The following is a 27,180-nucleotide window of genomic DNA, read 5'->3' as shown; positions in this document are numbered from 1 at the left end:
AAAGATTAAAGCCCAAAAATGAAAGACAGAATTTAGTTTTTTTCCCCTTTTAAATTCCCCCAATAAACAGTTAATAAAATTAATGATTACGTTATGATACAATTAATTATACATCTTATCCTGCAAATAATCAATTCCTCACCCAACGTAAGGATGAAAACAAGAAAAAAAGTTTTGCTCCGGCCTCTGGTTGTTAAGGGGTTAATTAAGCCGACCCTTCCTCCGTGATGTAGAAACCAGTCCTCATCATACAGGTTACACTTTCTCGTTAGACAGGAAACTAACAGAGAATTTGTTCTCCTGGGAGTGGTGCCAGAAGAGCTTCTCTGCTCCTCCACACACAGACTCACATCCAGGAGCTCCACATGGATCCACATGCAGCAGGTATGTAGCTATATCTCCCCCAACATATCAAGTCACCTGCTACTTACCTTAGCCATAACTGTAGCTGGAGAATGCTAAACTAATCCTTATCATAAAGGGGGAAGGGTGGTTACTATCCTGGATATAGTCCAGACTGAGGACTTCACAGGGTCAAACTCCTAGTAGCTGCAGATACACACACAAGGTGGCTTCTAGGAAATCATTCCTACAATGTTCTGACCCCAGTTCTGAGCTCAGCACGGCGGTCACTCCTTTTTGGTTTTCTCTAGGCTGACCTATCTGCTGTAGCTCTCTCCTTTGCCATAACTAGTTGTAATAAGGCCAGTGATGATTCCAGACTGCACTGCTTAAAAGATGGCCTACAGTGAACCTGGCAACCTTCCTCCTCCATGATTAATTAAGTGGTTGCAGAGTTACCTACCTTAACCACCTCAGCCCCCCCTAGCTTAAACCCGACCACTTTTTACACTTCGGCACTACACTACTTTCACCGTTTATTGCTCGGTCATGCAACTTACCACCCAAATGAATTTTACCTCCTTTTCTTCTCACTAATAGAGCTTTCATTTGGTGGTATTTTATTGCTGCTGACATTTTTACTTTTTTTGTTATTAATCGAAATTAAACGAAATTTTTGCAAAAAAATTAAATTTTTCAGTTGTAATATTTTTCTAAAAAAACAACATCTATATCTAGATTTTCTTTAAATTTATTGTTCTGCATGTCTTTAATTAAAAAAAAAAAAAAAAAAAAAAAAAATGGTTTGGGTAAAAGTTATAGCGTTTACACACTATGGTACAAAAATGTGAATTTCCGCTTTTTGAAGCAGCTCTGACTTTCTGAGCACCTGTCATGTTTCCTGAGGTTCTACAAAGCCCAGACAGTAGAAACACCCCACAAATGACCCCATTTCGGAAAGTAGACACCCTAAGGTATTTGCTGATAGGCATAGTGAGTTCATAGAACATAGGAAAATGTTTTTTTCTTTATTTTTTTTTTCCATGAACTCTCTATGCCCATCACAAAATACCTTGGGGTGTCTTCTTTCCAAAATGGGGTCAGGCTACTTTCACACTAGCGTTCGGGTGTCCGCTTGTGAGTTCCGTTTGAAGGCTCTCACAAGCGGCCCCGAACGGATCCGTACAGCCCCAATGCATTCTGAGTGGATGCGGATCCGCTCAGAATGCATCAGTTTGGCACCGTTTGGCCTCCGCTCCGCTCAGCAGGCGGACACCCGAACGCAGCTTGCAGCGTTCGGGTGTCCGCCTGGCTGTGCGGAGCCAAACGGATCCGTCCAGACTTACAATGCAAGTCAATGGGGACGGATCCGTTTGACGTTGACACAATATGGTGCAATTTCAAACGGATCCGTCCCCCATTGACTTTCAATGTAAAGTCAGGAGTCCCTATTAATATACTATCGGATCGGAGTTTTCTCCGATCCGATGGTATATTTTAACTTGAAGCGTCCCCATCACCATGGGAACGCCTCTGTTAGAATATACCATCGGTTTTGAGTTACATCGTAAAACTCAGATCCGACAGTATATTCTAACACAGAAGCGTTCCCATGGTGATGGGGACGCTTCATGTTAGAATATACTGAGAACTGTGTACATGACTGCCCCCTGCTGCCTGGCAGATGCTGCCAGGCAGCAGGGGGCAGACCCCCCCTCCTCCTGTAATTAACTTATTGGTGGCCAGTGCGGCCCCCCCTCCCTCCCCAGTATTAATTGTAGCCAGTGCGGCCCCCCTCCCTCCCTCATCGGTGGCCAGTGTGGATTCCCAGTATTAAATATGACCAGTGCGGCCTCCCCCTCCCTCCCCAGTATTAAATATGACCAGTGCGGCCTCCCCCTCCCTCCCTCCCCAGTATTAAATGTGACCAGTGCGGCCTCCCCCTCTCTCCCTCCCCAGTATTAAATCCGCACTGGCCGGCCACCAATGAATATAGAGGGAGGGGGGCCGCACTGGTTACAATTAATACTGGGGAGGGAGGGGGGGCCGCACTGGCCACCAATAAGTTAAATACAGGAGGGGGGGGGGTCTGCCCCCTGCTGCCTGGCAGCATCTGCCAGGCAGCAGTCATGTACACAGTTCTCAGTATATTCTAACTTGAAGCGTCCCCATCACCATGGGAACGCTTCTGTGTTAGAATATACTGTCGGATCTGAGTTTTCAGAAGTGAAAAATCAGATCTGAAATAAACAGTTATGCAAACGGATCCGTTCTGAACGGATGCAAGCGTTTGCATTATAGGAGAGGATCCATCTGTGCAGACACCAGACGGATCCGCTCCTAACGCAAGTGTGAAAGTAGCCTCACATGTGGGGTATTTATACTGCCCTGGTATTTTAGGGGCCCTAAAGCGTGAGAAGAAGTCTGGAATATTAATGTCTAAAAAAAATTTACGCATTTGGATTCCGTGAGGGGTATGGCGAGTTCATGTGAGATTTTTTGACACAAGTTAGTGGAATATGAGACTTTGTAAGAAAAAAAAAAAAAACTATTTCCGCTAACTTGTGCCAAAAAAATGTCTAAATGGAGCCTTACAGGGGGGTGATCAATGACAGGGGGGTGATCAGGGAGTGTATATGGGGTGAACCCTTTCATTGATCACCCCCCTGTAAGGCTCCATTCAGACGTCCGTATGTGTTTTGCGGATCCGATCCGTGGATCCGTAAAACACATACAGATGTCTGAATGGAGCCTTACAGGGGGGTGATCAGGGAGTCTATATGGGATGATCACCCCCCTGTAAGGCTCCATTCAGACGTCCATTATAGGGGGGGTGATCAATGACAGGGGGGTGATCAGGGGTTAATAAGTGACAGGGGGGGTGTAGTGTAGTGTGGTGCTTGGTGCTACTTATTACAGAGCTGCCTGTGTCCTCTGGTGGTCGATCCAAGCAAAAGGGACCACCAGAGGTTCACTGAACCGGAGGAGTCGATTCACCAGCCTGAGCTGATCCGTGTGAAACAGCTTCTCAGTCTGAGTCAGCTCCGTCACAGCAGACATAGTGTGAGACGCTGGCAGCAGGGAGGGGAGGGGCTCGGGAGGAGTGTAATCTGATCCTAAAGTGGAAGCTGCTTCTGCCAGCCCCTCCCCTCCCCGCCCACCAACCAATCAGAGCTGAGGCAATGCAAGCACTAGCAGCTCTGAGTCTGAGTCACACACAGTACAGGGAGGAGTGTAATCTGATCCTAGAGTGGAAGCTGCTTCTGCCAGCCCCTCCCCTCCCCGCCCACCAACCAATCAGAGCTGAGGCAATGCAAGCACTAGCAGCTCTGAGTCTGAGTCACACACAGTACAGGGAGGAGTGTAATCTGATCCTAGAGTGGAAGCTGCTTCTGCCAGCCCCTCCCCTCCCCGCCCACCAACCAATCAGAGCTGAGGCAAGGCAAGCACTAGCAGCTCTGAGTCTGAGTCACACACGGTACAGGGAGGAGTGTAATCTGATCCTAGAGTGGAAGCTGCTTCTGCCAGCCCCTCCCCGCCCACCAACCAATCAGAGCTGAGGCAAGGCAAGCACTAGCAGCTCTGAGTCTGAGTCACACACAGTACAGGGAGGAGTGTAATCTGATCCTAGAGTGGAAGCTGCTTCTGCCAGCCCCTCCCCTCCCCGCCCACCAACCAATCAGAGCTGAGGCAATGCAAGCACTAGCAGCTCTGAGTCTGAGTCACACACAGTACAGGGAGGAGTGTAATCTGATCCTATAGTGGAAGCTGCTTCTGCCAGCTGCTTCTTGAGTCAAAAGAGCCGTCAGTCAGACTCTAGAACAGTTTACACTGAGGCTGATGCTTTTGTTGCAGCAGTGATGAGACTAAGGGACAGGAGCAGAGAGATAAGAGAAGGGACAGGACACAGTTTAGATTACAGTTTGAATTAACCCTTTAGGATCAAATTGGCTTCTAAAGGAGATATATATGTTAAAGACATCCCTTCTTCTGTCTCATTCAGTAGCTATATAACTAAAGGTACTTTCACACTTGTGGCAGGACGGATCCGGCAAGCTGTTCACCCTGTCGTATCCGTTTCGCCGTACCGCCGCTCCGTCCCCATTGACTATAATGGGACGGGGCGGCGCAGCACGGCAGTTCGCGGTCAGAGGCTGCCGGACTAAAAAGTCGGACATGCAGGACTTTTAGTCTGGCGGCCTTTCGCCATGCACTGCCGTATTGCGCCGGAGCGCTGCCCTCGTCCCCATTATGGTAAATGGGGACAGAGCGGCGGCACAGCGAATCAGCGGCAGGACGGATCCGACATGGGGAACAGCCTGTCGGATCCGTCCTGCCGCAAGTGTGAAAGTAGCCTTATTTTCCTGAGTAATGACTGTGGGGACTATTTTATTATCAGCCACTGTTACTGTAATACTGTTATCAACTCAGCACATCCAGTTTTCCCTGTGCGTTCACTTGGTTGTTCTGCGGTCATTGTGGGTAACAATGCATTGCATGCACAACAGACAACAATGCACAGTCACACCACACATGCAGGGCCGTCTTTACCAAGGGGCTCCTGGGGGGCCCAAGGCAGCGGCCTCTTGAGCCCTGCTAACCACTGCCCCGGGTGTCAGGCTGTCAGCTTCACAGGGGGTGCTGCCATACCATGCCTGCCGGCACTGAGTCCAGGCATCGTACTGTTAGAGCTGTGAATGTGATCTAGGACCTTAATGACATCATCACCATGTGACCAGTAACCTAGCAATATTACTGGTCACATGGCTATGAGGTCATCACAGGTCCTACCAGGAATGTTGCTGTAGAAGTTTGGAGCTTTTTTTGTGAAGATTACATCAGAAAAAGGTGACAGGGGCTGTTATGCTAATATACTGTAAACTACTGTATAGTGGGGTGCTGTATACTGTGTTGGGGGGGCCTGTATACTGTGGAGTGCTATACTGCTGTACTGTATAGTGTGGGGTGCTGTATCGTGTATAGTTTGGGGTGCTGTATACGGTGAGGTGCTATACTGCTTTACTTTATACTGTAATGTAGGTCACGGACGAATCTAATTTCCCCTCGGAAACAGGGAAACAGACAAAGAGAGAGAGCGCACAATAGTGTAATATGTTCACCGGATGAGGATATCAAAGTGGGAAGTAACCAAACTCACCTTATGGAGTTGTGCTCCGGCAGGCACAACTCTACTGTAAGCTTTAATACAAAAAAGACTTTTGCACCAGGACTGCAGCCGCAGATTTTGTAATCTCTTGGATGGGATGTCCAGTCCCCCAAAAGAAAATCGTGGTAATGAAAAGAGGTTCTGCGTCGGCGCGAAATCACTTAGTGGAAGCAGTCTTATAGATGTGTTCTTCTTTTATTCAGAAACAACGCGTTTCGGGGATCAAAGGCTCCCCTTCATCAGGTTACACAAACATATAATAGATATTGTGGCAAGAACATATTTATAGATAAAATTCTTTCAAAAAAACCGCCAAAGGATGCACCTGGGTGACGCCCCTTGTGGGAGGAGCTCTCCCCAGGTATCATCCAAACCATGTAGGTGTTCTTAACATAAACATACATAACATAATATAATATTAACATTAGATTGGAGTGACTAGCTGTATATAGTCTTGTGGCTTGGATCGCTTCTTTGTTTAGTTGAAATTCGCTGCCGATTACAAATAAAACATAAAGGGTAAAGTGTAGTTCCCGGTCATGTGATCGCTAGTACAAGCGTCACATGACTCGGGAATCCGGAAGTGTTTGCTGCTTCAGCGCCGCTCATATCTAGCCGGGCGGAAGCAGCAGTGTTACGATCCCCCTGCCAGCGCATGCTCACAAGGACAATCTGAGCTGGCAGCCGGAATCCATAGCAGGGGGTGTCACATGATCGCATCATGCGGTCATGTGACCTGTCATCTTTCAGCACGGCATTGTGAATCAGTATGTTTACGGTGTCCATAGACACAGAGTTAGCGATCCATATTATCTGCATATTCAGTACTCATATAGAGAAGATATATATAAAAAGGAAACCTATATCTTAGGTCACACCATAATTTCTATAATTATAAGGCTAATTTTAACCCATTGTAAGCGCTCTGTATATGTTATATGGTGTACTTAACTAAAAAGAAGTAGTAGCCAGTGATCATAAAAATATCATAAAATTCTAATGACTCATATAAAATCAAAAGACATATTTGATAAATAAGGGGGGGGGGGAGTTTAAATCCATATGTATCTTAAGTGCAGACCGTAATGAATATTCATATATATAAAATATTTAAAAAATATATATAAAAAAATATATAAAAAAATATAAAAAAAATAAATAAAATATATATATATATATAAAAAAAAAATATAAAAAAAAAAATATATATATATATATATATATATATATAATGTATAAATATGGAGATAAAAATGTATAAAAAAAAAAAATATATATATATAATAAAAAAAAAATTTGTAATAGAAATTTTAATAAAGAAGTAATTAAAAAAAAAAAAAAAGGGAGAATTTTATATCAATTTCATACATTCCATCAAGGGATTGTTGTTTGTATCCTTTCTTTCTAGAGGTTTATTTCAAAGGCCTCATTGAGCCCGTACGGATTGAGGCTATTAAGTTTAAAAATCCAATACATCTCCCGACGTCTGATGTATTGGACGTCTGTTTGGAGATGTATTGGAATGAGTTCAATTGGTGTTATCATGAACCCTACAGTCGGGTGCTTCAGAACAAAGACCCACCTCAAAATACCACACAATTTGATCCACAATCCATAGAAGACCTCTCCATAGCAGGTCCTTCTCTTTTAGCATTACCACCTCTCATACACCCCACAGCAGCATACCCTATACTGAAAAGTCCAAAAACAGTAAATATTACACATTTTTTTCACCCACTAGGCCGGAAACCCACAAAAAGAAAAAACCCAGAAGAGGTTGCAGATCAGGCAAGAACAAAAGTAAAAAGAAAAATATAAACACTAAACATGACTCAGAGAAAATAACCAATACCGAAAAATCCTTGGGTATCTTCAACCTTTCGTCATATACGCTTAAGAAAGCTGAAATCGCAGTGCTATCAAAGGGACTGTCATTCTGTCCCACAAGCAAAATAAATGAGTTTGATCTGTTCTTAGATTTAAATCGATTTATTAAAAAACTGACCTTTTAAGAGACATTTTAAAATGCAGGAAAACATAGCAACAAAAACATCCCAGGGACTATCAGGAACCGCTCCAACTGCGGAAGGGCCCGACCAGAAAGCTATTCCATCAGGCCTCAGACCACCATCTAACTTTTACCCCATTCATCACAAAGGCAATTTTTTAGATACCTTCTACTCTTTAGTATCAAACGATTTCAGACAAATAAACCAGGGGGCCCTCCCGCCCGGCCATAAAAAACGTAAAAAACGCGAAGAACACAATCTCGGACCACACGAGAGAGTAGCTTTTAAAAACTTACAATCTAACACAAATATTATGATAAAAAGTGCAGACAAAGGGGGTGGAATCGTGATCCAGAACAGAGAGGACTATTTAAAAGAAGCCCTAAATATACTCTCGGACACAAATTATTATAAACTACTACACAGTGACCCTTCCAACCAATATAGAGAGGAATTTGACAAACTAATAAAATCAGCGGAAACTATTTTGGACAAAAAGGAAAAAGAATATATTTTGGTAAAAGATGCTACCCTAGCGACCTTTTACCATTTGCCCAAAATACATAAGACCCTAATAAACCCCCCCGGTAGACCGATAATCTCTGGGGTGTCCTCTCTGACCAGAAACCTTTCCCACTATATTGATGTACATCTACAGAAATATGTTCAAAATCTGAAATCACATCTCAAAGATTCCGCATCATTGATAACATCCATAAAAAATATCGAGTGGAAAGGAAACTACCATTGGCTAACCCTAGATATCTCAGCTTTATATACAAACATACCCCACAACCTAGGATTGGAATGTGTGTCTACCTTTTTAAACAATGACATAGAAATGCCCCTAGAGCAAAAAAATTTTATCAGCAAAGGGATTGAATTTATCCTCACCCACAATATATTCTCCTTTCAGGACCAGACCTATAAACAGATACGGGGCACCGCGATGGGGACGCGTTTCGCGCCAAGTTTTGCGAATCTGTTTATGGGTAGGTTTGAAGAACATTTCATATACCAAACTAAGTTCTGGCATAAAAACATCATTTACTTTAAAAGATACATCGATGATTTGATCTTCATCTGGGATGGCGAATTATCTACAATAGAGGAATTTCTATCTCATTTAAACGCCAATAATTGGGGAATTAAATTTACAGGCACATATGACAAAACAAAAACTGAATTCTTGGATCTAGAGATCTTCATCTTGAATAACGAAATTAAAACACGTACTTTCTTCAAAAAGGTGGATAGCAATAGCTATCTTGACTTCAGTAGCACACACTACAGGAAGTGGAAGTCAAATGTCCCCTTCAGCCAATTTAAACGGATCCGCAGAAATTGCACATTGGATTCAGACTTCGACTTACAATGCAACATTCTGACATCCCGGTTTAACCAAAAAAAGTACCCTAGTAACATCATTGTGGGTGCCAGAGAGAAAGCAAATAAGCTGACTCAATCAGAAAGTCTAGCCCCACCTCAAAAAGGAGAGGATAAAAATGATCCCAACTTGTACTGTTATAATTTCATAACAACCTATAACCAAAAAAATAACGCCATTAAGGAGACATTGGGGAAACACTGGCATATCCTCAAAAGGGATCCCATACTTAGCCAAATCATTCCGGAGAATCCTAAATTTACATATAGAAGAGCTAAAACTCTGAAAAACATTCTAGCTCCGAGCAAAATGAGACCAATAACATATTCCGCCAACAATGATTTGGATACTGAGGCCCCCAAAGGAAGTTTCAAATGTGGTCACTCAAGATGCCTCTGCTGTAATAACATCAATCAACGATCTTCTTTCCATAGCAAGAGCACTGGGGAAGTATTCCAAATTCAAAATCACCTGACCTGTAACTCAAGCTTTGTCATTTATATATTAGAGTGCCCCTGTCACCTACAATATGTAGGCCGCACGATACAAAAATTAAGCAAACGTTTTAATACACATCGTTCAAAAATCCGGAAAAGATACATGAAACATAGTGTTTCTAGACATGTGGCAGAACACCATGATGGTAATACTGTAGGGTTCATGATAACACCAATTGAACTCATTCCAATACATCTCCAAACAGACGTCCAATACATCAGACGTCGGGAGATGTATTGGATTTTTAAACTTAATAGCCTCAATCCGTACGGGCTCAATGAGGCCTTTGAAATAAACCTCTAGAAAGAAAGGATACAAACAACAATCCCTTGATGGAATGTACGAAATTGATATAAAATTCTCCCTTTTTTTTTTATTTATTTTTTTATTTTATTTTTATTACTTCTTTATTAAAATTTCTATGACAATTTTTTTTTTTATTATATATTTTTTTTTATATATATTTTTTATATATTTTATATATATGAATATTCATTACGGTCTGCACTTAAGATACATATGGATTTAAACTCCCCCCCCCCCCCCCCCTTATTTATCAAATATGTCATTTGAATTTTATGATATTTTTATGATCACTGGCTACTACTTCTTTTTAGTTAAGTACACCATATAACATATACAGAGCGCTTACAATGGGTTAAAATTAGCCTTATAATTATAGAAATTATGGTGTGACCTAAGATATAGGTTTCCTTTTTATATATATCTTCTCTATATGAGTACTGAATATGCAGATAATATGGATCGCTAACTCTGTGTCTATGGACACCGTAAACATACTGATTCACAATGCTGAAAGATGACAGGTCACATGACCGCATGATGCGATCATGTGACACCCCCTGCTATGGATTCCGGCTGCCAGCTCAGATTGTCCTTGTGAGCATGCGCTGGCAGGGGGATCGTAACACTGCTGCTTCCGCCCGGCTAGATATGAGCGGCGCTGAAGCAGCAAACACTTCCGGATCCCCGAGTCATGTGACGCTTGTACTAGCGATCACATGACCGGGAACTACACTTTACCCTTTATGTTTTTTTTGTAATCGGCAGCGAATTTCAACTAAACAAAGAAGCGATCCAAGCCACAAGACTATATACAGCTAGTCACTCCAATCTAATGTTAATATTATATAATGTTATGTATGTTTATGTTAAGAACACCTACATGGTTTGGATGATACCTGGGGAGAGCTCCTCCCACAAGGGGCGTCACCCAGGTGCATCCTTTGGCGGTTTTTTTGAAAGAATTTTATCTATAAATATGTTCTTGCCACAATATCTATTATATGTTTGTGTAACCTGATGAAGGGGAGCCTTTGATCCCCGAAACGCGTTGTTTCTGAATAAAAGAAGAACACATCTATAAGACTGCTTCCACTAAGTGATTTCGCGCCGACGCAGAACCTCTTTTCATTACTACTTTATACTGTAGGGTGTTGTATACTGTGGGGTGTTGTATACTGTGGGCTGCTATATTGCTCCACTATATACTGTGGGGTACTGTATAGTGTGGGGTGCTATACTGTATACTATAGGGTGCTGTACTGCATACTGTGGGGTGCTGTACTGCATACTGTGGGGTGCTGGGGTGCACTGTAACGCTAGGGTGAGCAGAGCCCTGGTCTCCTTCCTGCAGAGCGGTGCCCACTTCCAGCCTGAGCCCAGAGCACTGGTCCTGAGCCGCTGGAGTCTTCAGAACTGGAAGTATTTACAGTCAATCACTGTACTCTACCAGATGTGTGGATTTTTTGTGTGTGTGTTGTGGTGGAGGGTGTGATTGCCTGCTAAGGTGTGGGAAGGCGGGATCCAGGGGGCCCAAGTACATTTTTGCCCAGGGTCCAATCAATTTTAAAGACGGCCCTGCACACATGACAGCTCCCGAGTCCTCCTGTCCGGCGTCCGCTTCCCTTGAATCCTTTCACTATCACTATAAGTATAATCACTCAGACTGTCAGAGCTCAGTCAGACAATGTACCAACTACCAAGAGCCGACTGAGTCAGCAAGTGAATCGGTTCGATAGCATCCGCGCATGCGCACCACATAGTCTTCGGCTCACTTGCGAGTCAGCTCAGCAGTCAGTGACTCGGCAAGTGAACCGAAGATCCGATTCATGAATTGGTTCATTTGAAAGATCCGAACTTCCCATCACTAATGTTTTTGTCTCACTCCGTAGAATAGTATCACCACTTCGCTACAGTGGATCACCCCAATGCACCAGGTAACGCCTGCACAGATCACTATTACATCTCCCCACCTCCCTCCACCTATACAGGAATTGGGTCTTTTCAGGTTTATAGTCGGTGAGGTCCGTCAGGAGGCATTCATCCTATAGTCAGTGAGGTCCCTCAGGTGGCGTTCATCTTATAGTCGGTGAGGTCCCTCAGGTGGCGTTCATCTTATAGTCGGTGAGGTCCCTCAGGTGGCGTTCATCTTATAGTCGGTGAGGTCCTTCAGGTGGCGTTCATCTTATAGTCGGTGAGGTCCTTCAGGTGGCGTTCATCTTATAGTCGCTGAGGTCCCTCAGGTGGCGTTCATCTTATAGTCGGTGAGGTCCGTCAGGAGGCATTCATCCTATAGTCAGTGAGGTCCCTCAGGTGGCGTTCATCTTATAGTCGGTGAGGTCCCTCAGGTGGCGTTCATCTTATAGTCGGTGAGGTCCCTCAGGTGGCGTTCATCTTATAGTCGGTGAGGTCCTTCAGGTGGCGTTCATCTTATAGTCGCTGAGGTCCCTCAGGTGGCGTTCATCTTATAGTCGGTGAGGTCCGTCAGGAGGCATTCATCCTATAGTCAGTGAGGTCCCTCAGGTGGCGTTCATCTTATAGTCGGTGAGGTCCCTCAGGTGGCGTTCATCTTATAGTCGGTGAGGTCCCTCAGGTGGCGTTCATCTTATAGTCGGTGAGGTCCCTCAGGTGGCGTTTTTCATTTGATGACGCTTTCATGTTTTTAGATGTTCTTATATTATGGACAATTCTGTTTATTGTAATTAATAAATATATTTACTAACTATTGCTAAACAATTGCTAAAAACAAACAAAAAAAAAACACCCGTGCAATGCACTGGTATATACTGTATAAGGAGATGTTTGTAGATACCAGTACAATGTTTTTAGTCAGAGAAAATCTTCCTTTTACTAGTAATGGACCGTGTGGCTCAATGGTTAGCGTCTTTGCCTTCAATACAGAAACTCATGGGTTCAAGTCTTGGCTGAGACAATTTAACAATTGAGACAGAATAAATCTTAGACACAAGGGTGTCCCCAAGCATAGTGACAGTGCTTGCTGATTCCATCCTCACAGCACTGACTCTGTATAGGGAGCAGGGATTCCTCTGGCACTTCAATGGGCCTGTAGACAAAAAATATATTAGTGTTCTGGGCAGAGAAAATTCAATTCACTGGGCACCTTGGGATCCTAACGTTCCCTTGAACAACCCTATGACTTAACCATACACAGGCAACCATAGTATAAAGGTATGTTCTGTAAGACAGGGGCATATCAATCCTTAGACTCTAGGGATCAATATGTGTGTATTGCAGGTGCTGCTGCCTTGTGGGTGTCTCTCTAGGGCAGTGTTTCCCAACCAGCGTGCCTCCAGCTGTTGCAAAACTACAACTCCCAGCATGCTGGGAGTTGTAGTTTTGCAACAGCTGGAGGCATGCTGGTTGGGAAACACTGTTCTAGGGATTGATATGTGTCGGGGCTCGTTTTCAGAACCAGTCAAAGTCTATGAGGCTATTCACATGGCTTTATGCAGAGTCTGGAGTCTGTATAAAGTACATGATAACCGGAGACAATAACTAACTGCTGGCACAAATCACACATGGCAGGTTATAATCCACGGCACTCCCAGTCATATACCAGTGGCGGAACTACAAATGACCAAGCTCCACAGCAAATTTTTGAAAGGGCGCACTTCCCTTAGCAACTTATTCGCAACCCTCAGACGAGGCCCGGCAGTATCTCTGTATATAATGTCATTGTATAATACTTAATAATACTGATGAAGGCTGTTCTCGGAACTGCCTGCTCCCGGTGACCGCATGTGTTTCAGAGCGGCTTGCGGCGCAGGCACAGGTAAGGACTTACCTCTGGATCGCCAGACTTGGGAGTGAAGATGGCAGATCGCATGTGTTCGTCGGCGAACACTGAGAACTGGCCATCACTGTTCATTTAGTGTTTCTGATCCGTAGAATTTTTCAAAAAATATGGTTCATTGCCAAATCGATTCTATACAAATTAAAACTGCAGAAATTGGCCTGAAAATTGGTATATCACACTCCAAGGTGTCTTAGGATTTTTATTTGTATCTTGTAGTTCTCCCTTTAAACATTTTCTTTGTGAATTTTGGCTTCTGCTACTTGTAGGGTGGAAGAAAAGGTGCCTCCTGGTCAGATCTGCAGGCGGCTGCTCGATGAAATGATTTTGCTTTGATTCTGAGGGTCTAGAAGCATGGCTACCGAGTAATCAGATTGCTTGACACTAACAATATGTCTGCCAGTGTGTAAAAAAGCAAGCATTCAGCTTGCCATATTCGCCAGTGCACCCAAAGACCTAGTTCTTTCTGGCTCTTCTCGCCCTTTGCGATGATTGGGTGTCATGACCGGTGTGATCATCATCAGATTTCTGCCGCTCCTCCACCACCGACTCCTCCTCATCCATTGGTAGCTCCTCATCCTCCACTTGCTCCTCTAAAGGACTTTGTGTGGGTTCCCAACAGATACAGGGTGAACAGTACGATGTGGCAGCTCCCATCCTTTGTTGCATCAGTGTGAGCTTCGGCTCTGAGATAAATATCAGGGGATGACATTGTTGATGCTGCAGTTGCCACCAGATTTGTCAGTAGGGCCATCTTTGAAGGGCCTAAGTACACGACTTGCGGCTCTGATGAGATGCCACTGCCTGAACATTAAAAACAAAACATGTGCAGGGCACGGGGGGTCAACGTCCATGGGATCCCTTTAAGATGAGAAAAGTGTTTGTCGTGACGCCAGTTGCATTGAAGCAACAAGGGCACAGGGCCCCTTTTAGTGATATGGATGGTACCCAGGATAGGAATGCCAGAGTGGTGTAGGGTAGCCTAATGTCCCTAAACGGTGTTGCACTTGTCACTGTGCTCCTACCTGGATATGCTAGAATCCCAGGTGCGGTCTTTCAAAGCAAATCAAGGGGTAGCTGGTGGAAGGGATGGAGAAAGAAATGGAGTCCAGACTTGGTATAATGTTGAGCAACAGCTTTACTTGCATGAACGTTCATCAGGAAACATCTTCCAGCTTTGTCTTGGTCACCAGCAGGCTTTGGCATTAATTCTGGCAGGCAAACACACTCTGCTCTGCTACGTCTGTCGCTCTCTGGCTCTGCTGTGCTGACAGGATTAAATAGGAATATTTTCCTTTCCTTTTCTGCTGTATGCTGAAACTTAACTTTGTAATCTGGTCTGTCTCTAACTTTATCCAGGGAAATTCCTCCTTGGCTTCAGAGGCTTAAGGCTTCTGCCTCTATCCAGCATTCACACTAGCGGTTTTCTTTTCCGGTATTGAGTTCCGTCCTAGGGGCTCAATACCAGAAAAAAACTGATCAGTTTTATCCTAATGCATTCTGAATGGAGAGCATTCCATTCAGGATGCATCAGTTCAGTCCCTCTTATGTTTTTTGGCCGGAGAAAATACCACAGCATGCTGCAGTTTTCTCTCCGACCAAAAATCCTGAACACCTGAAATGTATTAATGCCGGATCCGGTTTCCCGATCTGCTCATGCACAGACCTTTAAAAATAAGAAAACAATAAACTGTGTGATCCTCAATCTTCTTCCTGCCGTTTTTCCCACCAATTTTAACAGTGAAACGGCAATAGGCTCAATTTTTGCGCAATTTGACGTGAATTGCCTAAACTTAAAACTTGTTTGGAAGACAATTCTTTTTGTGAAATTCTTAATGAGTCTAATTTATTTCAGATTTTCTCGTCTCTAGTGGACACCTCTTTTAAATTTTCCGCAATTCAATGAGCAGGATGCCACAAGTCAGTCTGATACAGGACATAGGCAGGGGTAACACGTATTTGGGTTTTTTCTTTGGGGCTCGCTCTGCACTTTGAACCAAGCTTCCTGAGAGTCAAGCACTCTAACTTGTATACCGCAGATGATGTACAAGTGTATTTGAGGTATTTATGAATGTACCGCTATATATGTTACTATGTTATGTTACATACAAAAGGTATTTATGCATCTACTGCTTTATATGTCGCTAGTCAGACCACACATGGAGTACTGTGTACAGTTCTGGGCTCCTGTGAACAAGGCAGACATAGCAGAGCTGGAGAGGGTCCAGAGGAGGGCAACTAAAGTAATAACTGGAATGGGGCAACTACAGTACCCTGAAATATTATCAAAATTAGGGCTATTCACTTTAGAAAAAAGACGACTGAGAGGAGATCTAATAACTATGTATAAATATATCAGGGGTCAGTACAGAGATCTATCCCATCATCTATTCATCCCCTGGACTGTGACTGTGACGAGGAGACATCCTCTGCGTCTGGAGGAAAGAAGGTTTGTACACAAACATAGAAGAGGATTCTTTACGGTAAGAGCAGTGAGACTATGCAGCTCTCTGCCTGAGGAGGTGGTGATGGTGAGTACAATAAAGGAATTCAAGAGGGGCCTGGATGTATTTCTGGAGTGTAATAATATTACAGGCTATAGCTACTAGAGAGGGGTCGTTGAACCAGGGAGTTATTCTGATTGGAGTCGGGAAAGAATTTTTTTCCCCCCTAAAACGAGGAAAATTGGCATCTACCTCACACTTTTTGCATTCCTCTGGATCAGGTTTGCAGGATAACAGGCTGAATTGAATGGACGGATGTCTTTTTTTTTCAGCCTTACAAACTATATATGTTATTATATATACAGGGCATCTTGGGAAGTATGAACCTGTCCAAACCCAACCACAATGGCAAAGCACGCCCGCACCGCCCCACCAGAACCAGCTCTATAACCCCACGGCATTGGTGCCCCCAGGACTGGAGCGTCTAGTAGAGGTAAGACAACTTATTGGGTGGACAAAGTGGAGTTTATTTTACATCCATGTACTGGTCGGGTGTGTATGTGTGGGGGTCATTTATTCATCTATCTCATTACGCTGTTTATCTTTATCTATAGGTAGAAGAAGTTATCCTCCAGAAAAAAGGTGAGAAAGTACAATCAGGAATTCTAATAATGCTGCTATTTAAATTGAATCTCCAGCTCTTCACATCAGATAATTCCATATAGGATTGTGAGCTCCATTTATGGATATGGCGTTAAATAATAAAATGATGTTTCTTGTTTAGAAGTCACCACTAGGGAAAGCTAAGCAGCATACTGTATACAGATAATACAGCCACCAAAAGAGGGAGCCCAGGAGCTTACAGCATACAAATATATAGAGCCACAACAAGGGGGAGCTCAGGTGATTTACTACATACAGATATATACAGCCACCACTAGAGGGAGCTCTGGAGCTTACTGCATACAGATATATACAGCCACCACTAGAGGGACCTCAGGAGCTTACTGCATACAGATATATACAGCCACCACTAGAGGGACCTCAGGAGCTTACTGCATACAGATATATACAGCCACCACTAGCGGGAGCTCAGGAGATTACTGCATACAGATATATACAGCCACCACTAGAGGGAGCTCAGGAGCTTATAGCATACAGATATATACAGCCATCAATAGAGGGACCTCAGGAGCTTATAGCATACAGATATATACAGCCACCAATAAAGGGACCTCAGGAGATTATTCCATACAGATATATACAGTCACCACTAGAGGGAGCTCAGGAGCTAACTGGATATAAATGTATACAGCCACTACTCGAGGGAGTGCATTAGCATATGCACAAAGATATATACAGCCACTACTAGAGGGACCTCAGGAGGGTAAGCACACCATTGTTTTTCTTGTGAAATTCCCAATAAGTTTGATGTGTCACATTACCCTCTTCCTATTGAAAAAACAAAAGTTGGATTCAAAATGGCCGACTTCAAAATGGCCGCCATGGTCACCACCCATCTTGAAAAGTTTCCCCCCTCACATATACTAATGTGCCACAATCAGGAAGTTAATATCACCAACTATTCCCATTTTATTAAGGTGTATCCATATAAATGGCCCACCCTGTATATACCTGTAGCTATATACAGCCACCACTAAAGGGAGCTCTGGAGCTTACTGCATACAGATATGTACAGCCACCACTAGCGGGAGCTCTGGAGCTTACTACATACAGATATATACAGCCACCACTAGAGGGAGCTCTGGAGCTTACTGCATACAGATATATACAGCCACCACTAGAGGGAGCTCTGGAGCTTACTGCATACAGATATATACAGCCACCACTAGAGGGAGCTCTGGAGCTTACTGCATACAGATATATACAGCCACCACTAGAGGGAGCTCAGAAGATTACTGCATATAGATATATACAGCCACCACTAGAGGGAGCTCTGGAGCTTACTGCATACAGATATATACAGACACCACTAGAGGGAGCTCTGGAGCTTACTGCATACAGATATATACAGCCACCACTAGGGGGAGCTCAGGAGCTTACTGCATACAGATATGTACAGCCACCACTAGCGGGAGCTCTGGAGCTTACTGCATACAGATATATACAGCCACCACTAGAGGGAGCTCAGGAGATTACTGTATACAGATATATACAGCCACCACTAGCGGGAGCTCTGGAGCTTACTGCATACAGATCTATACAGCCACCACTAGAGAGAGCTCTGGAGCTTACTGCATACAGATATATACAGCCACCACTAGAGGGAGCTCTGGAGCTTACTGCATACAGATATGTACAGCCACCACTAGAGGGAGCTCTGGAGCTTACTGCATACAGATATGTACAGCCACCACTAGCGGGAGCTCTGGAGCTTACTGCATACAGATATATACAGCCACCACTAGAGGGAGCTCTGGAGCTTACTGCATACAGATATATACAGCCACCACTAGAGGGAGCTCTGGAGCTTACTGCATACAGATATGTACAGCCACCACTAGCGGGAGCTCTGGAGCTTACTGCATACAGATATATACAGCCACCACTAGAGGGAGCTCTGGAGCTTACTGCATACAGATATGTACAGCCACCACTAGCGGGAGCTCTGGAGCTTACTGCATACAGATATATACAGCCACCACTAGAGGGAGCTCTGGAGCTTACTGCATACAGATATATACAGCCACCACTAGAGGGAGCTCTGGAGCATATGCATACAGATACAAATGTAGTCATTATTTTGACATCAACTGTGACAGGAATGTGACTTTAAAGCAATTTGTTGAATTACTGTAATATGTTTTTTGTTGCATTAACACATTCTCAGGATAGGTCATCAATATCAGATCGGCAGGGATCCAACACCCATCACCTGGCCGATCAGCTGTTTGTTGTGGCTGCTGCGCTCCCTTGAGCTCATCCTCGCAGTTTACCAAGCACAGCGCTGTACACTATATAGTGGCTGTGCTTGGTATTGCAGTTCAGCCCCATTCACTTGAGTAGGCCTAAGCTGCTCCTAGCCTATGAGACCGATGAATGTGACATCACTGGCCTAGGAAGACAATACAGTACTGTAACTTTTAAACAGTTTATCAGCGGGGTGCCAAGAGTCAGACCACATTTGGGATATTTCTGTTCTTGGAAGAAACTGTGGAACAAATTAGGGGGTTCTTTTTTCCCCTATTGCCCCTCGTAAAAAAAAAAATATATATATTTTAAATTGTTCATTTAAACACCAAAGTGTTTACAAATTCTATGAAACAACTGCGGTGTCAAAATGCTCTTTTCACCCCTAGAAAAATTATTTGAGGGGTGTAGTTAACAAAATGGGTTTTTGGTGTGTTTCCTATGTTTTGGCTGCTCAAGGCCTCTGCAAACTTGTGCCTGAAAAACATCCTAATAAAATCAAGGCCCTAAAATCACAAGGTGCACCTTTATTTCTGTAGACTGTCAGAGTCTAAAAAAGTGTCCGTGGCACGGGTAAGGAAGGCGGCCATAAAAAATACATAGTATATAAGGCCGAAAAAAGCCCTCTGTCCATCCAGTTCGGCTTGTAATCCTGCAAGTTGATCCAGAGGAAGGCAAAAAAAAAAACATGTGAGGTAGAAGCCAATTTTCCCCACTTTAGGGGAATAAAAAATTCCTTCCCGACTCCAATCAGAATAACTCCCTGGATCAGCAACCCCTCTCTAGTAGCTATAGCCTGTAATATTATTACGCTCCAGAAATACATCCAGGCCCCTCTTGAATTCCTTTATTGTACTCCCCATCACCACCTCCTCAGGCAGAGAGCTCCATAGTCTCACTGCTCTTACTGTAAAGAATCCTCTTCTATGTTTGTGTACAAACCTTCTTTCCTCCAGACGCAGAGGATGTCCCCTCGTCACAGTCACAGTCCTGGGGATAAACAGATGATGGGAGAGATCTCTACAATTTTTTTAAAGCACAGTGAAATTAAACCCCCAAAAATGATGGTGGGATTGCTTTTGTTTTTTTACAAACCACCAACCCAATTTTTTTGATAGATATATAATACATTAGATGTACGCCAAAGTGATGCTATTCAACTATGACGATGGAAAAATAAAAAGATTATGGGCCAGATTTATCATTAGCTCAGGTCAGAATAATGGAGTAAAAAAGTCCCAAACGCTAAAATTGCGCACAAATTTTTTCTGCTCTGCACTATGCTCGGCAGTTTTCTGAAAGTGGGCGTGTTTTCTTATGTAAATGAATCTCTAGACAGATTTACTATTGGGACTATTTAAAAAGTCACAAAAAACTCGCAATTTCACTCCAGTGAGGACCATGCTTATCTTATGAGACTTTTTAATAGAACATGCGACTTTTTCATAAAAACTTGCAACTTTTTCGCAAAGATGTGCGACTTTTCAAAAGCTGCTTACTGACGGATAAACTGCTACCGTCAAACCACATTTATTACAGTCTTAAAGGGCCGATCATAAAACTGACTTGGCTAAAACTGACTTTAGCCACATGTTAAAGTGGAGTGAGCTGTCAGTCATGATAAATCTGGCCCTATCACTTTAGAAATGTTTAGATGATAAAACAAAATTGCCAAGTCCTGAAATAGACAGACAGTATCAAATAAATCTAATAGGCAGTATCAAATAGAACATATCTAATAGGCAGTATCAAATAGAACATATCTAATAGGCAGTATCCTTATGAGGTTAAGAAGGATCAGAACAACTCCCTATTCCAACCAAACCCACCACATTTCCATCCAACTTTGTGGATGTTACCTGAGACATCGCTCTTCACATTCTCTAGACTTACTGAGATTTTTCTTTAGCTTTCTTCACCAGATCTGAGCAGACTCTTTTCACCATACGTCGGGAGTCAGAGTGCTGTGGACCATCCTTCAATATAAGGTTCCAGGATCCTTACAAGAGGGACGTGGTGTCACTATATGCGGAATCAGGGGGAGGTTGCTGTGGAGGAGAAACTCACGTAAGCTCCTGACTAGCCCTAATACACCAGCTACAATACATATTCACAGATATTCCTCTTTTACAGCAGGAACACAAGAATATAGATTTTTAAGAGCTGACCTGTAACAATATATTCATCTTAAATGATAGTGTTATCCAGGGATTTTCTGGTTAAAAAAACTACTACTTTCATACCCTGTGTCTGGAAATTCTGAGTAACTAGATGATGGGATTGAGGGTTGTTTTGACTGGGGGACTGAGGTCTTCAATTATGCCCTGTTGACGCGTCGATCTTCTCATGGTTGAAGAACTTTCACTGTCCTGAATGCGTTGCCTCGGTTGGGCACTGTGTAAGGCTAGGTTTTCCTTGTGTAGACAGCAGATACTAGTGGAGACTGTGGAAGGAGGGAACTGAGGAATTGGAGGACGGGGCTGTGGAAGTGCAGGGTAGGACTGTGGAGGTGGAAGGGAAGACAAGACTGTGGAAGTGGAGGATGGGACTGTGAAGGGGGAAAAGAGGACTGTGGAGGTGGAGGATGAGACTTTAGCAGTGGAGATTTTAGTGTAGACTGTGGAAGTGAGAGGAGACTCTAGGGGTGGAGGGTGTACTGTGGTGGTGGTGGAAGAGTGCAGTGTAGAGGTGGAAGGGGAGATTGTGGCATGGAGGTGAGGACTGTGGTAGATGGGACTGTGACAGTGAAGATTTTAGTGGACACTGTGGAGGTGCAGGAGGGGATTGGAGGTTGAGGAGGGGGCTGGGGAGGTGGAGGAAGGGATTGTGAAGGTGGAGATGGGACTCTAGAGGTAGAGGAAGGGACTTTGAAACTGGTGGAAGGGACTGTGGAGGTGGAGTTTGGGCATTTGGCAGTGGTGGATTTTAATGGATATTGTGGAGGTGGAGAAGGTTGTGATTATTAATGTTTATTTTAATCTTTAATACACTTTGACCACCTTTATCACAATCGGTCACTATTACTCTGTCCTCTTCAATACAGGTAAAAAAGAAGCTGTTCACCTGGGGTCTGAACCTTATCAGCCATGTTACTGTCATTGTACTCCAGCTTAGACTTTATTCTGAATTCTTGGTTATTTTTGACTGTTTTACAATAATCCACGTCATATATGAGGCCGTAATAAAGCCATTAAAATAGCAATGACGTCTACAGACCATGAGGGTCACATTCTTAACTATAACTAACACCAGGGGTGGACACTTACACATTAAGAGGATGTAATGCACTAAAAAAAAAACTTAGAGTGTCTGTCAGCAGTTTTGTGTATACTAAATTGCTGACAGACATAGCGAAGGGCCAAGGACAGGAGGCTACATACCAATGGAGTATTAAAAAAAAAATCAACTAAGAATCCCATGGGTGTTGCTTCTGCAAGCGCAACAGAAGTTTTCTGGGGTCGGCCCGCTGGCTTCTGTGTCTCACAGCCCCTCCTCTCTACTATGAGAGACAGCTGTAGTGTCCACCCGGGAAACTTATAGCCGCCATTCACAGCAGAGTGGACGGGATGTTGAGCTGCTTATACATTTACCTGGAAGCCCTGCAGCCTATGGGCCTGCCTCCAATGCACTTGCAGGAGTGTTGCCCACGGGATCTGATTTCGCTCAGCGCTTCCTGTTTCCTCCTGCCTCCAGCTCCTATCTTTAGAAGAAAAAACTACCAACAGACTCTCTCTAAAGGAGTTGTCTGGTCTAGGAGCTGGCAAAACCAGCGGTCCTGATTTCTATCCTGTGCTCCATTAAAGCAAAAAGACACACTTGCCTTTTAGCAGGTCCGCCATGCCAGCACCGCTGCCTTGTTCCCATTGACCACTGAGGAATGTGATTGGCTGCAGTGGTCACAGGACCAAGCCACGGTAGGGAACCGGAAGAGGTTGGAAAAGAGGCAGTGGCTCAGGAACTGTGTGTTTTTTTTTGTTTTTTTTTATGGGGACATGTAAAAGGAGGGTTTAAAAAAGCGAGGGTTAATCAAATCTTAAGGGATAATTTTTCCGAAAGATAGGAGAAACTGAATGGAGAGGTATTCATGATCAGTTAGAAAAAGTGTTAGAAAAATGGGTGGAAAGCGAAGATTTAGGATATATGGGAAGGCAGCTATAGGGGTGGCAACGTAGATGTCAGACTACTCACGCGTAGTCTGACATCTACATTGCCACCCGTATAGCTGCCTTCCCATATATCCTAAATCTTTGCACAATTGATAAGGAGTGAACGGAGACGTTACAAAATGGATTCATGTACTGTACCTATTAGTTTCGCCATTTCTGCTTTTGTTTTACCCACAAGAGGAAAGCGCCAAACCCTTTAAGTAAAGAATAATTATATGATGTGTAGCCGATCAGGTCCAAGTGATAGGATAGTCGGTAAATATAATCAGCAGGTAGGTTTTGGTATTGCAGAGTAACATGGGTTATAATAGTTGTAGATCTTCTTACATCAAAGATAAGTTTCCCATAACCGATAATAAAAAGCATAAAAAATAGAAAATAATAAATAGATGAATAAATATATAAATAAATAAAATCAGTAACACTTCACTGGGGGTGGCCTGTAGGATAAACTCGAGACACCTGCAGAGCCCGATACCCCCCCCCTAGCCAGAATCCCCCGTAAGATGGTAGATATTGATGGCAGCACAATCCGTGGTGGCTTCAGATCAATTTCTTTATTTAGAGATTCTACCCAATGCCTTTCAGGGGAACGCAAAACCTCATTTCCGCCCTGACATTCCAACTTGGGCGGGAAAATGTCACCATTTAAAGAGACAGGGTAGCTGTGTTTGTTTATGTCTGTTTTTGAAATTAGTTTTTATAAGTAATATCCATTATATGGTCCAGCGCGACAATACCCCATACTCCCTACAATACCATGAGCAGAGGTAAAAGTGCATTCACAGTATATATGTACCGGTTTGAACTTTGCTGTCACTTTTCTGCGCGTGCCGATCCTCTCTTGTATGCTGGTATTTGTATCTTAGAGTGGGATAGGGAGCCCTATGTAATATGTTAAAAATGAGCTTGCCCCGGCCGGTGGCGATGCTCGATGTTAAACTTGCTCAAATCCGAGTGCTATGTGACGTCACTGAACTAGGTTACGGGTGTCTAGGAGTGTCAAAAACACCCCAATGCGTTTCGGATAATCGTCATCCTTCGTCAGGGATGTAGACTGTTTCTCCTAGTATTCCTTATTTAGGGTTCTCCTCCCCTCCCATTTTTAACCCTTGATTCCCTCTCATATTTACTCCTTCATTCAAATGCAAATAATTCCATCTCTGAGTTTAACCCTATTGATGCTAATGTATTCATATTAAAAATCCAACGTGTCTCCACTTTGGACATTTTTTTAAATAAAATCTCCTGCGCTTTTATCTCCCTTAACCATTTCTATTCCACTAAATTGAGTTCCCTCACTTAACCCGCCAGGTTTCTCCTTATAATGTCGGGATAAGGGGTGGCCATCGTATTTTCTGTGAATATTATAAATATCTTCCCCCACGCTCTTATTTAGGGACCTTTTTGTACATCCTATGTACATCTTATTTATTAATTAGCTTGTCCATGTAATAACAGCTCGACTACTACATGTTATATAATCTCTTATATCATACGCATATGAGACAGCTGTATTTTTTACTTGTGTTTTTTAGTAACAGGGAGATACATTTTTTAGACTATTTATTTATATAGAGAAGAATAAAATATGTACAAGGACATATAACAAATAGTGTTGAGCGTGAATATTCGAATCGCAAATTTTATTTGCGAATATCGCCACTTTGAGAATTCCCGAATATTTAGAATATAGTGCTATATATTCGTATTCATGAATAGTGTTGATCCTGAATGATTGCGAATATCGGCACTTGGCAACATCCCTAGCAACCAATAGTAAAGTTGCCTACCCCTTAGTGTTGATCGCAAATTTTTATCGCGAATATATTACATTGCCGATTTTTGCAATCAAGTAAATAATGACTGGAGATCACATATTTTCGAATTTGCTAATTTATGGCGAATATTTAGCCAAAAATTCACGAAATATTGCAAATTCGAATATTGCCTCTGCTGCTCATCACTAATAACAAACCCACAGATGTAAATAGTTTTTTCACGAGATAGTTGTCATCTCCCCCAGTGGCTGGAAAATATACCTGAGAGTCAATTCATGCGAATAAAGAGAAACTGTACAAAAAGGGAGGATTATGAGAGAGAAGCAGAGGAACTACAACATAAATTTGAATAAAAGGTTCTAGTAGGGATAGGTTGATGGAGCAAAAAATAATAATAGTTGAATTAGAAAGACAGGAGTTAATTAAGATGTGAGAATAAAAAAAAAGAGAGAAGGATGATGGGGAATAATTTGAAATACCGCCCATTATTACACAGTGTAACTGTCAGACTAAGATGTTTAAGAACATCATTAAAAAACATTGGGACATTTTGAAAGAGGATAAAATAATAGGTGATTATATCCCAAAGTTCCCTAAATTTATATATAAGGCTACTTTCACACTTTCGGCAGAGTGATCCGGCAAGCAGTTTCGCAAAACGTATGCCAACTGATGGCATTAGTAAGACTGATCAGTCTTAAAAATGCCTGATCAGTCAAAAAAATGCATTGAAATGCCGGATCCGTCTTTCCTGTGTCATCCGGCATTTTTTTTTAACCTTTTTATCGGTCTGCGCATGCGCAGACCAGAAGGACTGAGCCGGCATTCCGGTATTTTGAATGTCAGATCCGGCACTAATACATTCCTAATGGGAAAAAATGCCGGATACGGCATTCAGGCAAGTTTTCCTTTTTTTTTTTTTTTTCGCCAGAGATAAAACCGTAACATGCTACGGTTTTATCTTTTGCCTGATCAGTCAAAACGACTGAACTGAAGACACCCTGATGCATCCTGAACGGATTAAGGTACTTTCACACTAGCGTTTTTCTTTTCCGGCATAGAGTTCCGTCACAGGGGCTCTCTACCAGAAAAGAACTGATCAGGATTATCCCCATGCATTCTGAATGGAGAGTAATCCGTTCAGGATGCATCAGGATGTCTTCAGTTCAGTAGTTTTAACTGATCAGGCAAAAGAGAAAACCGCAGCATGCTACAGTTTTCTCTCCGGCGAAAGAAACTGAAGACTTGCCTGAACTCCGGATCCGGCATTTTTTCCCATAGGAATGTATTGGCGCCGGATCTGGCATTCAGAATACCGGAATGCCGGATCTGTCGTTCCGGCATGTGCATGCGCAGATCGGTAAAAATGTGAAAAAATGTACAAGACGGATCCGTCGGTCCGCATGACAAGCGGAGAGACTGATCCGTCCTTGCAATGCATTTGTGAGACGGATCCGCATCCGGATCCGTCTCGCAGATGCTTTCAGTCAGCGGCAGATCGGTGGATCCCGCGGGCAGTTCCGACGACGGAACTGCCCGCCGGATCACACTGCCGCAAGTGTGAAAGTAGCCTAACTCTCCATTCAGAATGCATGGGGATAAAACTGATCAGTTCTTTTCCGGTATAGAGCCCCTAGGACGGAACTCGGCGCCGGAAAAGAAGAACACTAGTGTGAAAGTACCCTAAGAAGGCTAGAAATGTGGGGAATATGGTGGCACCAACACATAAATGCATAAATATGCAGGTGAATAATCAAATAATAAAGCAATCATTAAAATGTTTTTTTCCATGTGGAACATGTGGGGTATGTAAAAGGTTAAAAATTACAAAAAAAATGAAAGAAAAACACAAGTAAAAAATACAGCTGTCTCATATGGGTATGAGATTATATAACATGTAGTAGTCGAGGTGTTATTTCATGGACAAGCTAATTAATAAATAAGATCTACCTAGAACGTACAAAAAGGTCCCTAAATAGGAGCGTGGGGGAAGATTTTTATAATATTCACAGAAAATACGATGGCCACCCCTTATCCCAACATTATAAGGAGAAACCTGGTGGGTTAAGTGAGGGAACTCAATTTAGTGGAATAGAAATGGTTAAGGGAGATAAAAGCGCAGGAGATTTTATTTAAAAAATGTCCAAAGTGGAGACATGTTGGATTTTTTTATATGAATACATTAGCACCAATAGGGTTAAACTTAGAGATTTAATTATTTGCATTTGAATGAAGGAGTAAATATGAGAGGGAATCAAGGGTTAAAAATGGGAGGGGAGGAGAACCCTAAATAAGGAATACTAGGAGAAACAGTCTACATCCCTGACGAAGGATAACG

General features: G+C 43.0%; 1 protein-coding gene across 6 annotated transcripts in view; it reads left to right on the top strand.

Annotated features, from left to right (window-relative positions):
* The first annotated feature begins 325 nt into the window (after positions 1-325).
* The window catches only part of LOC122929221, a 171,961-nt gene continuing 145,106 nt past the window's right edge, over positions 326-27,180 (top strand). For 5 of the 6 annotated variants that reach the window (XM_044282728.1, XM_044282726.1, XM_044282727.1 and 2 more), the window contains exons 1-3: positions 16,184-16,457; positions 16,579-16,606; positions 20,805-20,962. In XM_044282728.1, coding sequence (XP_044138663.1) covers positions 16,272-16,457; positions 16,579-16,606; positions 20,805-20,962 — 372 coding nt within the window. In that variant the 5' untranslated portion in view covers positions 16,184-16,271. Of the gene's footprint in view, positions 385-16,183; positions 16,458-16,578; positions 16,607-20,804; positions 20,963-27,180 lie in introns of those variants that run through there. The other variant, XM_044282724.1, reaches the window with a different exon arrangement.

Source organism: Bufo gargarizans, chromosome 2 (genome assembly GCF_014858855.1).
Source record: "Bufo gargarizans isolate SCDJY-AF-19 chromosome 2, ASM1485885v1, whole genome shotgun sequence".
Lineage (NCBI taxonomy): Eukaryota > Metazoa > Chordata > Amphibia > Anura > Bufonidae > Bufo > Bufo gargarizans.
Note: the sequence above shows the minus strand (reverse complement) of the source record. Positions and strands in the feature narration are given on the sequence as shown.